The sequence below is a fragment of the Dermacentor variabilis genome, chromosome 4, assembly GCF_050947875.1.
Source record: "Dermacentor variabilis isolate Ectoservices chromosome 4, ASM5094787v1, whole genome shotgun sequence".
NCBI lineage: Eukaryota > Metazoa > Arthropoda > Arachnida > Ixodida > Ixodidae > Dermacentor > Dermacentor variabilis.
In genome coordinates, this window is record NC_134571.1 from 202,026,278 (window position 1) to 202,039,386 (window position 13,109).

The 13,109-nt window shown below is 45.2% G+C and overlaps 1 protein-coding gene across 1 annotated transcript in view; it reads right to left on the reverse strand.

The window, feature by feature from the left end:
- The window catches only part of Pex16 (peroxisomal biogenesis factor 16), a 34,468-nt gene extending 23,707 nt beyond the window's left edge, over positions 1-10,761 (reverse strand). The window contains exons 1-3 of the mRNA XM_075690821.1: positions 10,604-10,761; positions 5,308-5,420; positions 4,492-4,625 (exon numbers count right to left, since the gene is read on the reverse strand). Coding sequence (XP_075546936.1) covers positions 4,492-4,625; positions 5,308-5,420; positions 10,604-10,706 — 350 coding nt within the window. The 5' untranslated portion in view covers positions 10,707-10,761. The remainder of the gene's footprint in view (positions 1-4,491; positions 4,626-5,307; positions 5,421-10,603) is intronic.
- Between the last annotated feature and the right edge of the window lie 2,348 nt (positions 10,762-13,109).

Consider the following 13,109-nt stretch of genomic DNA (forward strand, 5'->3'; position numbering starts at 1 on the left):
TTCCTCAGTGTGTCTACTTTCATTTGTGCTCAGTACGATGTCGGCGATGTAGTCTTCGTTTCCGGGCTCTACCGTGGTCGCGACACCATCATCTGCACTCACAAACTCGTCCACCATTGATTCAAATGTCCTGGAAATTTTGACAGCTCGCTCCAAACTTCGGCAACACCGGCAACGGCTTCGTCGCATTTATGAGAATTTACAGTCATCACCGAGCCTGCGGAAACCGGAACGTATGAAGAACCCCTCGTACATGGCCGTGCGTATGCGTCGGGCGCCATGGGCACCGGGTTGCGAGTCTGGCCACTTTAGCCCTAATCGTGCCGAGAGTGCTCCTCGGAATCTTGCACGCTGCGGGGACATCCAACTTCTCATTGCGTTTGACGCGATTTATGATTTCGAGCTTCACGACGAAAGGCGAATTCTGCCGCTTCATCACGGCAACACTGCAGGAGAAGGCCCACAAGGCGCAAACACGATAAACCAGAAAAGCAGCCAGACAACTCGCACTTCCGCCATCTTGCATGAAGAGACCACAAGAGCCTCTGATTGGCTGTCTGAGCAAGCGCTGAGGTGGGCCAGGATCATTTTTTGCTGGGGAGTGTCGAAAGATAGTGATGTAAAGAAAGGAAGGACGCTTGATTCTGCAACCCGTGAGGGAGCACGGTGAAGCGTCGTCAGGGGAAAGGGAGTGGGAAGTGAAAGATGATAGAGAAAGAGGGAGGATGTGGCCTAATAGACTCCACTATGCGCGACAGGGGGAGTGTCGACGGCTCGCCCGAACAGCCCGAGGCAGCGCGGTCTCAGTAGGAAGAGCGGTTGGATGGAGCCGCGCCGCCGGGTTTCCCTGCTACCGCGAGGGAAAGCCAACTTCTGGGGACACTTTTCCGCAGCTTGACGTTCGATATATCGGGAGTCACTGCAATATTTGTTCTATGTAAGCGTAATTTTTGCTATATATACTCATTGTAACTATACCGTGACTAGAAATTGTTCGATATATAGAATAATTCGACGTAAACGGGTTCGATATAGTCGGGTTCGACTGTATACCAACGCAAAATTTTTTTGCTCACTTTACGGTCACCCTAGAAAAATTGCGGCACATTTTTTTCGAAACGAGTCTCTGAGAAGAATTGGAATCTGCAATAAAAAAATCGACCCTGGGCAGTCACATATGGCGAAAAAAATAGACCCTCAAAGGGTTAAAAGGGCCTGAATTACTTTTTATCAAAGATGAGAAATACATTTGAGGTTAAAATAGATTATTTCAGAAATACTTTACCACAAGAGGTATTTCAATGCGTTCAGCAGAAGCGGAGTTCTTGGCAATCAAAGGTCGCATATGATCCCATTCGCGGTGCTTCTGCTCCTTTTTCAATGCTTTGCACTGCGAAGGCTACAGTGGAGTGGTGCGTGCCACCATGCTCCACTTACTGAATATCACCATGGCGCCAGTTCAAATTTGATTTTGGACGTTGACGTAGACACTACTACTTCCGGTTTTGGCGCCTACAATGTGCTAAGCACAGTTGTGCTCAGCGAGCCTCAGTACGCCCAGCCAGCAAACTCGTCGTGGCACCCTGTGGCTGCCGCGGTACCTACGCTACGTAGTTTATTTATTTATTCATTTCCTCAAACGTCTCTGTTGAGACATTACATGAGGGAGTGGGGAGTTAGTGACAAAGATAGATACTACAAATTACAAAGGGATATTTCCGATGAGTCGCTTGAATGCAAGTGGGTCTATGATAGTGGCAACTTCGGCGGGCAGGCCATTCCAGTCTCGTGTTGTGCGCAGAAAAAATGATTGCTGAAAAGTAACGGTATGGGCTTGTGGGGGATATACTGTATTAGAGTGACTGGTGCGGGCAATACGATGTGCTCTTTTTATGTACGGGTTGTCAAAAGGCAAGGAATGAAAGAATTTATGAAAAAGGTTAAGACGGGCTATTCTACGGCGTGAGGCTAGAGAGGGTAGGTTTATTTGGGCTTTTAGTGCCGAGATGCTTGAATTGTATGAATAAGTTGACAGGATAAATCGTGTCGTGCGGTTCTGAACCGACTCGAGGGCTTTAATAAGGTTATTGTGGTGGGGGTCAAAAATAGCTTCAGCATACTCAACCTTGGGCCGCACGAAGGTTGGAAAAGCAAGTTGTTTAATAGAGGGAGGAGCGAGCAAAAGGTTACGGCATAGATAACCTAGAGTACGATTAGCAGAGTTTATTATGTGGTTAACATGACAGGTCCAAGTTAAGTCACGCGAGATGTACACACCAAGATATTTGAATGAATCCGTTGTTGCAATCTGCGTGTTATTGATGCTATAATTAGGGATATCGTAATTACGACGACGATGAATAGACATTAACACGGTTTTAGCTACATTTAATGACATGAGCCAAGTGGTACACGAGTTTTGTATGCGCGATAGGTCATTTTGTAACGCCAAATGGTCGCTGGGGTTAGTAACTGCTCGGTAAACCACACAATCATCAGCGAAGAGTCGGATATGAGAAGAAATATTACAAGGTAGGTCATTGATGTATATTAAGAAAAGGAGGGGACCAAGTAAGGTACCTTGAGGTATGCCTGAAAGCACGGGTGCTAAGGATGAAGAGTGTGAGTTAGCGTATATGAATTGCTCACGGTTAGTTAAAAAAGAAATGCACGTAGCAGACCACATCAGCATGCAACTGCAGTGCGTATGCACAGCGATTGTTTTGTGCATGACAGGGCTTAAGTGTGCGCTCATGCTCATATGCTCCAGTCTGGCCATGCTACGAGGTGTGGACCGGCTTTGTCCTGCACCAGCTTCACCGACTGAAAGTAGCCACATTCTACTTGCACATTTTGAAGCACTATCAATAGCTCAATACAAAGCGAAGCCTGCCAAGGCATCTAACCAGGAGCGAGCGGGAGTGAGCGTGCATGCAGTCTGACTTAAAGTTTCGTGTGTTTAATGCTAGTTGAGTGTTCAAAACTAGTCGAAATTAGCGATACCTGACGGCTATGACACTGATAAGCAGGGTGGCCAAAATTTAGTTCCTATGCGGGTGGCCACGGCCAAGCGTGAACAGACGATAGTCAGCTTCTTCTGGAAGTATGCAATTCTTATGGAAATTCAAAAGCAGATTTTCACTTACTTCAGCCAGTTTATTAAAATGAGTCACTAAATATACAAAGTAACAGTAGGAAGAAGCACACTGATCCAAACCCCTTGCTTGACTGATGTCAGCTATTCAGTAGCAGTCACGTATGGGAATCTGCTATATTACGAAATCAAGCAGCCCGAAAAGAGTGAGGAACAGGCTTCTGTTGAAAAGGGAGTGACTGAGAAAAAGCTGACATCGCGCTCCACTTGAGCTCCACGTGCCCATGCATGAGTGTGAAATTTGGCTCAGATATTCACAGTAGCGTTTGCTTTCCTGTGTCTCTTCACCAAGTCTGAGGGGCGGTTCAGGACCTCTGTAAACTAGTGGGCCGAAACAGTAAAACAGTAAAGCAGCCTACACAGTAAGTGTGGCATGATGGCATGAGAAGCCATATTGTGAGTGCTTGGCCTCTGGTGTATGTTATGCAATGTATGATTTGATGTTGGCAAGCTGTGTCACAGTTGGTCAGCAGTGATCGGTGATGTGTTCTATTGTGTGACTCTGCATTTACTCAAGTCTCTAACTGCAAATTTTTGGAAGCACACAGATGAACAGTTATAACAATTTGGAATATATAAGAAAAAAAACATTCTCCTTCAAATTGTTTTTCTCTGTTACTTCACCCTGTACCTTTCCACTGGGAAGGGGGACAGTTGATGTCCAGGGCCTCTTCTTCCCTTCTTCCCCTTCTCTATTGAATACAATAAGTTACTGCTACTAGTACTGCTGCTACTACTACTGCTATGGGTAGGCTAAATGGTGTGAATGACGTGGTGGTGAGTGGTCAAGAGGCTACTGTTTGTAGCTAGCAGACTGGGATAATGTAATGCCAGCTTTTTGAGCAATTTAGTTCACATGATCAAGTATGCAAATTATGATAACCTTTTATTGTTGACTATATTGTCATGCAGTGTAGGAATGGGTGATGGCAAAGCAATTAAAAAAAAACAATGAAATTAGGAGAACTTGCGTGCGCAAGAAAAGGCTACACAGTGGCAACAATCATGACAAGCATAGCAGTACATGTTCACGAATCAGAATTGAAGGACCTTTTGGCCAGCCGTTATTTGCATGTGACGCAAGAATTTCCTGAATACCCAGGTAAAGACAATTGTTCATGAAGGATCTGAAAGCCTCGAGTAGACGACACACTCAGAGAAGCTGATAACAGCACAGTTTCGGAAACACTGGCCGCATCAATGTGTGCAGATAATGCAAGAACATGTGCTATGAAAAAAAAGAATGATAAGATGTTGCATCAGCAGCCATAACAAGACCATGTAAAGCAAGCAGAACATGCAGCAGTATAAAATTAGGGGTAGAGTGTGCTCCTCACTTGAGCGTCTGGACGATGGCAACCGCAACCCACCGCGCCAGGTCCCCGCGAAGGTGCAGCGCGGCCAACTCGGCAAACACCTCGACATACTCGACGACAGCCAGGCATGACTGGAGCCGTTCCACGGCTCGGTCCTAAAAAGCGAGGCATGCGAGATTGATATAGAACAAGGAGTACTTTTGTTTTGCAGAAGAGATGCAGTTTTACAGAAAGTTATACAAATCAGCAAAGATAACAAAACACTGTTCTGTGTCTTGCGAGGATTTCTTTATTTCTCAATTCTAGTCATGTACGGAGAAAAGAATACAAATGTATAAAAGTTGCAGTTTCGCTCAAAGGGCATAGAATCGATGCCGTAAACAGGACCAGGAAATGCTCCTGTCCTTGTTCTAACTCCTCGTTTTGCCTTCATGCTATGAACTCACGATAATAGTACACATTTGAGTTGTAAACAAATTGTAAACCAAAAAACTTGGTGTGCTTTTTCAATTCATCACATTGAAAGATGTTATAATTCCCGATTCCTTGAAGGTTTATGTAATTGAGGTGTCATACCATCATTATGGAGTAATCATGGTATGATGGAGCTACCAAAGCAAGACAAAAATTATATTTCATGTTCTCCTTTAAAGGGAAATCTGCTTGCAAAGAATGTCACTTAGTGAAGTGGTGAAAACTACCAGGACACATGTTTGCACAACCAAACAGCATCCAAAAAGCTTGCAACTGAAGAAGCACAAAAAAAGAAAGCATGGCCCTCCAATCCTTCCAAATGACAATAAGCAACTAGCATCTCCAACGAACATGTGTACCTACCAAGTGCACGGGAACATCGGCGGCGTGTCGCAGAATGAGGTCATTGAGGAGCGTCAGCAAACTGGACGAGGAATAAAGGAACTCGGCAACAACGGCCGACTTGCCAAATCGGCCTGCACAAACGGCAACCAAAGAGGTTAAATTCTCCGATTTGTTGTAATGCTAACTTCTCCCTGGTAAACGTGAGAGGGAGTGAATAACTTTAAGGTCCTACCAGTGACTTATACCACAGTAAATGCAAGTAAATGTAAATTTTACAGTGCAGTTCACACGTCTCACTCAAAGCTCATGTGTGCAGTACAACAATACCTGTAGCCTGCAGTTCTCTTTAGATGGTGAGGCCTTGATACGTGATGGCCAATTTGAGTTGTAAGCGATTCGCTTTGAGGTGGACACAAGAGTTTGCATTGGCAAACAAGAACAAGGCAATGACAATAAATTGTTAATGATTTGGTATAAATACTGGGGAAACAAGAGAAGACTCAGCCTGCAGTCAATGTTTACACAAGAGCGCTTGTATTTGTCAGGACGACAAGGCACTGAAAATGCCTGGCGACAGTGCCTAGTTGTGCATCTCCGACTCTGCCCCTAGTAAAATATATCAAGGTTGCCTGGTTTGCTTGTTAATCTTCACTAGCACCACTTGTCTATTTTTTACTGTTCTTATTTTCGTTCTTATTTCAGCAGGAAATATTTCCACTGTCAGTTGGAAAGTCCTCCATAGCCAATTGTATGTAATTTGATTTTGTGCCTCTTTCCCAATTAAGCAATGTATCTGTGGGGCGTGCAGCATAGTCAAGCTGTCATTAATAGCAGCTTTTCCCATTTGTCTCTAGCATCATGCACTACGTACTTTGATGTAAATAACTTATTATTATCTGATGTTGTTATGGTTTCACCATTTGTTTACACTTCTGCTAGTTATGCTTGAATATTAATCCAGCTTTATGCTTTTTTTTCCTCTTGTGTATGCAGTGATAGAGACAATTTGTACAGACAGTCGTTGTACCTGGGATGCGTAATGTATTGAAGCAATACATTGAATTGAGCTAGTTGGCACAGATCTATTTCCTTAACACAGAGCAAACGACATAGAGAAGACACACACACGCACACACACACACAAGAAGTTGTGCAGGCCCTACGCACTGTGGGAATCAATGTTATGCAAAGCACTTTGCACGCACGTGGCTATCTAGTGTTGTTTGGGATTCTACAAAGCAACGCCAAGTGGAGCAACGGGTTTGTGTAAATTGAGTACTTCTACGCGTGGATCGTGGGAATATGTGTCTGTGACAGCAACAGCGCGACAACGACCATGTTGAAGGCAATTGTACGGCAACAACGGCACAATTTCTGCGTTGGTTGTTTGACGCATACGGCATGGCAATTGTTGGATCCTACATAGGCAGTGGATGAGCGTACACAAGAGGAACATGGACTGTGGTGTCATCGGTGACTACATGTCTCCAGTGGAGAAATGTTAGAGCATGATTAATGTGGGCAATCACGAAGTTGGTAAAATGTCGCACAATTTCTATGTAGCATACTATGAGGGAAGTGGGCCTATCCTGGAGACAGTGCAATCTAAAATGGAGCCTCAAAATGCGAGCTGTCACAATGAGGATATGACGGCATGCATGCGCCAAGTGTTTTGAAGAGCTGGCTGGCTCTGGAATGAGAAGTATCCTTGCGATCGCGGCCTAATGGTTAGAACACTGGGCTGCTCTGCTCGACAGCAGAGGTTCGATTCTATCGATGGTCACACATTATTTTTATTACAGTGAGGCGAGACAGCCCGACCGACCGACCGACCGCTTTCCACAGATACAAAATACCAAACCAAATACCGACGCGACCCGACTGACCGCCTACCTACCTACCTACCACAAAGTGTCAAGAACAAGGCTTAGCATGCTTTGGATTAAAACTTCCAATATGAGCGATGAGACCATTTATTCAAGAAACACACATTATATATGCACAAGGTTATGCATGCACTGCATCAAATCCCAGCAACTCGTCTGGCTACTAATCACCTGTGTTACACAAGTGCTAACATCTAGTAGTGTTAAGGAACTTTGGCTTACACATCTAGTGCAGTATTTTTTGTGCCTTCTCTCTTTCGCTGTTTGCTAGCACAGTGCTAGGGCCTAATGCAATTTTTGTGGTTGTTATTACCCATGTACAGATTTTTAAAATTTAATTTCCTACTGACTTGTCAGTTGATGCAATTATTTTTGTTCATGTGCCTTGCGAATAATTCTGGAATGGGCCTTAGGGTATGGTAGGGCTAAGTAAGTGCACAACAACACATCCATAACCACAGGAACAGTGAAAATGCCCCCACAACCAATATCCAGGCTTCTGTGTTGATGAGTGCCACTGATCTCATGATCATGCATTTGCAGCTCGCTATCTTTGATCAGTATGTTTTAGGACTCTCTCCCCCATGGAAAAGGATGGCCAGTCACTGTGAGATGTTTGCATATTTACATAAACATGCCTCACATAGTTATTTATGACACCATTTTGATTCATATTTTATTCAACACCGGATGCTTCAAATAAAAGCCAGAGGTCATAAGCAGTTCAAAGCAATGTGAGTTGACTGTAGCTTGTAAAAGTTGACAGAAATCATAAGCATTTATTGATCAGGACAACTCTGTACCTAGATGAAGACAATTTTTGTAGACTGCATTTGATAGAGTTTAAAGCAAACGCATTTGATGCACAGTAACCTGCCTTTTTTCCTCTATAAGCTTAACAAAAACAAAAACAGCAAAATATATCCAGTTAACGTTTGGACTAAAATTTCGCAGAGAAAAAGCATTTTTTTACTGACTGATGGCAATTTGTCATTTTTTATTGATGAACCAGACAAGTAACAGTACCAAGACTTATACTGAATGATGAGTATCCTTTGTGCACTTCAGGCATTTTGAGCCAATCTATATCCAGTCTATCCAGTTTATCAGTCTAGCCAGTCTATCTATATATCTATCTAGCCTTCTATATCGACCTAGTGGCCCAAGTTGTCTACCAGCTTGGGGAACTATGTACGTGCTTGTAGCTTTGATGCTGTCATAGTTGTTCCATCATCGTCATTAAACCTTCATCCTCTGAATCTTGTCATGCAGTCGTCATTACGTCTTCTACACCGATCCAGTGATCACCCAAATTGTCTAATACCTTGGGCCTCTAGGTATGTGCTCATGGCCATGAGGACGACGTGATGATTGCGTCGTCATACCACCATGGAATGAAAATATAATAATGTGCCACCATCAGTGGAATTGAACCCCTGCTGTTGAGCACAGCAGACCGGTGCTCTAACCATTAGGCTACAATTGCAGACATACTTCTCATTCTGAAGAGAACCATCTCTTCAAGATGCTTGGTGCATGCGCCCTATGACACATCCTGGTCTCCTTTTCTTGTGGCAGCTTGCGTTCCGCAGCTCCATATTGTGCTGCACTATCTCCAGGATCGGCCCACATTCCTCAGTACTTTCCTCGTAGCCCGCTACATAGAAATTGTGTGCCACTGTACCAACTTCATGATTGCCCAAGCTAATCAAGCTCTAACGTTGCCATTCGACTCTTGTCATGCCGCTGTTGTGGTTGTTTCTCATTTCATTGTTGCCGTCAAAGCTTCGTCTTCCGACTTTCGTCATTTAGTCATCATCATGCTTTCTCTGCAGTCCCAGTGACCCAAGTTGTCTAACAGCTTGGGCCGCTAGATATGTGATCATAATGCTGTCGCGGTTGTTGCAGTGTTGTCATTCCATGTTTGCCTGCCATTGTCGTCTCACCATCCTCGCCAGGTAGTCGTCATGCATTCATTGTTATGAAAAATTATGGGGTTTTACATGCCAAAACCACTTTCTAATTATGAGGCACGCCGTAGTGGAGGACTCCGAAAATTTTGACCACCTGGTGTTCTTTAACATGCCCCTAAATCTAAGTACATGGGTGTTTTAGCATTTCCTCGTACTGCACTAAGACAACATGCTTGGCACAGGGACGGTATTGCCAGTAGGTGCCTGCATGTCCAGTGCTAGACATTTGAAATCTTGTGAAAGGGATTGTATCACCGAAATTCAATAAAAAACACTGTATTATTGCATAGCTCTGAGCAATTTCTGCAGTGTTCAGTGTCCCACACAGACTCTGAGAATGCTGGAATCTGCTTGCATTTTGAAGGTCAGGATAGGAAACTGTGTTGCAGATGAGCATGATGTGTGTGCGTCACAAGGAGCTTGTACTTGAAAAGATGGCTATGTCCACTGTGACAGCCTGCTGCCGTTATAGCAAATGAGTTCAGAGCAAGATGAATAGCTGAAGTCTGGTCCTCTCTTTTGTTTTGTGTTATTCAAAGCACAAAAAGGGCAAAGTGAATCATCAGCGCGCTACACTTACTTCTAGTTTGAAGTAACGATTTCGAAGAGGCTCATTTCAAAGTAACGAAGCAGGGAAGTACAAATGCCAATTGTGTGGGCATACAAAATGGTGCATCTCCATGCAAGATACTAGCGCCAGCGATCCCGCAGTAAATGTGAGAGTTAAATATACGTCTGAAGACATCACGGGTAAGGAGCACTTAAAAATTTGTGCCAGCAGATACGCGAAAACGGTGGTCCGCGGAGTACAGCAAGACAAGAAGGCCAGTCGACCCACCTCGCTGTACGCTCAGCACATGTGTGATATTCGGGGCAAGAGGGTAGTACCATGCCGCTCAATGAAAGTTATACCACGGTGCACGGCATTGTTCTAACAGCATTTCGCAACAAGAACAAAGAACGACCGCGCAGCACGAATGCGCAAACGCGGAAGGAAAATTATCGTGTTGCGAGTGTAGTCAAGCAAGGTCTTCCGTCATCTTTTATTTCTTTTTTTTTTTCGTGTCTCGCTTTGGCGACAGCATAATGCGCCCGCATTGCGTCCGCTTCATGTTGTGACACGCAGATGACACCTGTCAATGACCGGTGCCCGTCGCCGCTTTCAAATCAAAACCCGCATGAGGAGAAGTTGTAAACTACAATTACAATATAGTGGTACACAGCATTAACACGTAGCCGCTACAGCAGGCGAAGCTATGCGCTAAATTTGATCGTGCTAACTCTGAGCGGACAAGTCACAAAAGAGTGCAGTGAACTAAGCAGCAGGTGCGCGTCGTTGCCAAGTGAAAGCGGAACCGTGATCACTTTGAGCTACTCGGTGCAAAGTTTGCTCTGCACGAGCCGGATCACGGTGACAACGCTGGAGGACTAAGAGAAAGAAAGTGGCTTCCTAACCTGCCGTGAAGTAGGAGATCCAGCGAAGTACAGTCTCGAGTTCGGTGGCTAGAGCTGGATTCGCTTTCACGAACTCACGATAACGTGCGAACAAGTCCGCCATTGCGGGTCGGATGTTTATGCGAAGCGTGACGCAATACGGTTATGCACACTTGCCGAGGCAAAATGCACAAAAGTGCACGAAGGTGTGTGTTAGGAGACGCTACCTCGTGTGGTGCTTTCAGTTTCGGTTTTTGTTATCGTGGCGAAAACTGAAATGGGTTTATTTGTTACGTTTTCCATATGCTGTGTCGTTGGTTTATAAATGTGAGCGTTATGAAGTAGCTATGCGGAAAGCTCCAAAGTTCGAAAACGAGAGGAGGGGCGCTCCTATCCACGACGCTCTTACCATAACAACTTCTTCACGCGTTACGGCACGGAAAGTATACGGCTGACATTTAATTCGCTTAGATAGTAGGCTGGGACAAGTACATTTAAGAGAGACTTGAGTAGATACCGCGGAGTGAGTCATTTGCGAGCAATTGCAGTGCTGTGCGTGCGGGTCGTAATTTTCAACATGTTTTCTGGAACACGCCTTCGTTTCTGCGGTCACTTGGAGATTCGGAATTTCCCCGTGCTTGGAAGAAGCCATGTTCTTGCGTTGGGTTTAAGTACAGTGAGCTTCACCTCAATACCAATACTCTATAATGTGCTGCATTTCAAAGTTGCTACATAAAAGAAAATGTTACGACATACTGGAGAAAGGAAGTGGTTCCATCGCATTAGGCGCAGCCCACGAGAACCACAAACGCCAGTCCACAGAGTTCCATAATTATTGTAGGAAGCTCTACGCCTTCTAAGACACTATCGGTAATCAATGGCGCAGCTTCACTGTATATTCACGCAGTCGTGGTAAAAGGGCCCGTTTGGCCTTAGTAGACTTGCGCCAGGCAATGTCAAGTGCCGATATCAAGTGTCGTGTTATTCTTTTGGACACTGTTCAGTTAGCAACAAATGCACATATTTTTATTGCCTGCTGAATCAGCGTAAATAGACAAGGGTGGTATTATATTACAGTGTATAAAATTGGGCCATGCGTGCGTCCGTCTATCAAAACGGAACCATTATTCCTTCTGCAATGACTCCACCAGGTAGCGCTATAATCGACCAGTGTGTTTAGCGCGAAAGTTAAATAAGTTGTGTGAAACTTTCCACTTCTACAAATTAAAACTTTCTCAAAGTACAACTCAAATTATTATCATTTGCAAAAATAAAGAATACATCAGCTACACCATCTAAGCTTGCACGTTTACAATTACAGATCATGCAGTGTTCCTGGTCGTCTGCTCAGTGCTTCCGTTGCAGACAGACAGACAACTTTATTTACATGGTCATGACCGACTCGCCCAACAACGTGCTCTCCTGAATTACATGGTCCTGAGAAGCTTTGCCCTAGGGCAGAGCTGCGGGCCGCTCCCACGTGGGTAGGCAGAGCCTAACCGCCGCATCGTGGGCTCTCTGGACAGCCCAAGTTTGACGTGAAAGTTCTGAGCTCTGGATGGCAGAGCTCCATTCTTCTTCCGTGATGTGATTGGGTCCCTGTAACGAGGGCCATCGCCAGAGCATGTGTGCGAGATTGCTAACAGCTCCACAGTCGGGGCAAGTAGAGCTAAAAGCTTCTGGAGTGATCGTATGGAAAAGGGCCAGGTTTGGATAGCACTTAGTCTGAAACATGCGTAAAGTGGACGCCAGGGGTCTAGCCAGTTTTCTATGAGGGGGAGGATAAGTCCTCCTACCCAGGCGATAGTGAGTAGTTATTTCACTGAAAGTGGTGAGAGTGTCCCGAAACTCGAGAACCCCGGAGTCTGGGTTCGACCCTGCTCCCGCGCGGTTGGTTAGTGCGCGCGCTTGGGAGTGGGCGATGTCATCAAGATTGGGAAAGGAGTCAAGCTGGGGGTCGAGGTGCGCCGGAAACCACGTGATGGTGTGCGGACAGATTATCTTGTTCTTGAGAATCTTGTGAGCCTCCTCAGTGATGGATCCTGAAGCGAAAGCCCTGACCGCCGATCTCGAATCGGTGAAGATTTGCGATCTGCTGTTATCTAGGAGTGCTATAGCAACTGCGACCTGCTCCGCCCTGGTTGGTGTTGAGCACTTCAGGGAAGCTGCATTCACTATCTGTCCGTTGTGATCAACGAGGGCAATGACAAAGTTAGACGACTGTCCATATTGGGCTGCGTCGACAAAACATGCCAAGTAGTGATCGTCTTTGGTACGCTTGAGGAGGGTGAGGGCTCTTGACCTGCGTCTGCCTACGTTGTGTTAGGATGAACATTACGGGGAAACGGTGCGACTAGTATGTTGTTCCTTTGATCTTCTGAGATTTCATATTTCCGCTCTTCCATGTGGATAGGGTTGATCCCAAGGAGTGCCAGGGTCTTCTTTCCAGCCGGGGTACAGTATAGACGGGCCAGTTGGGCTGACTCTTGGGCCTCGATTATCTCGTCCAATGTGTTGTGAACTCCTA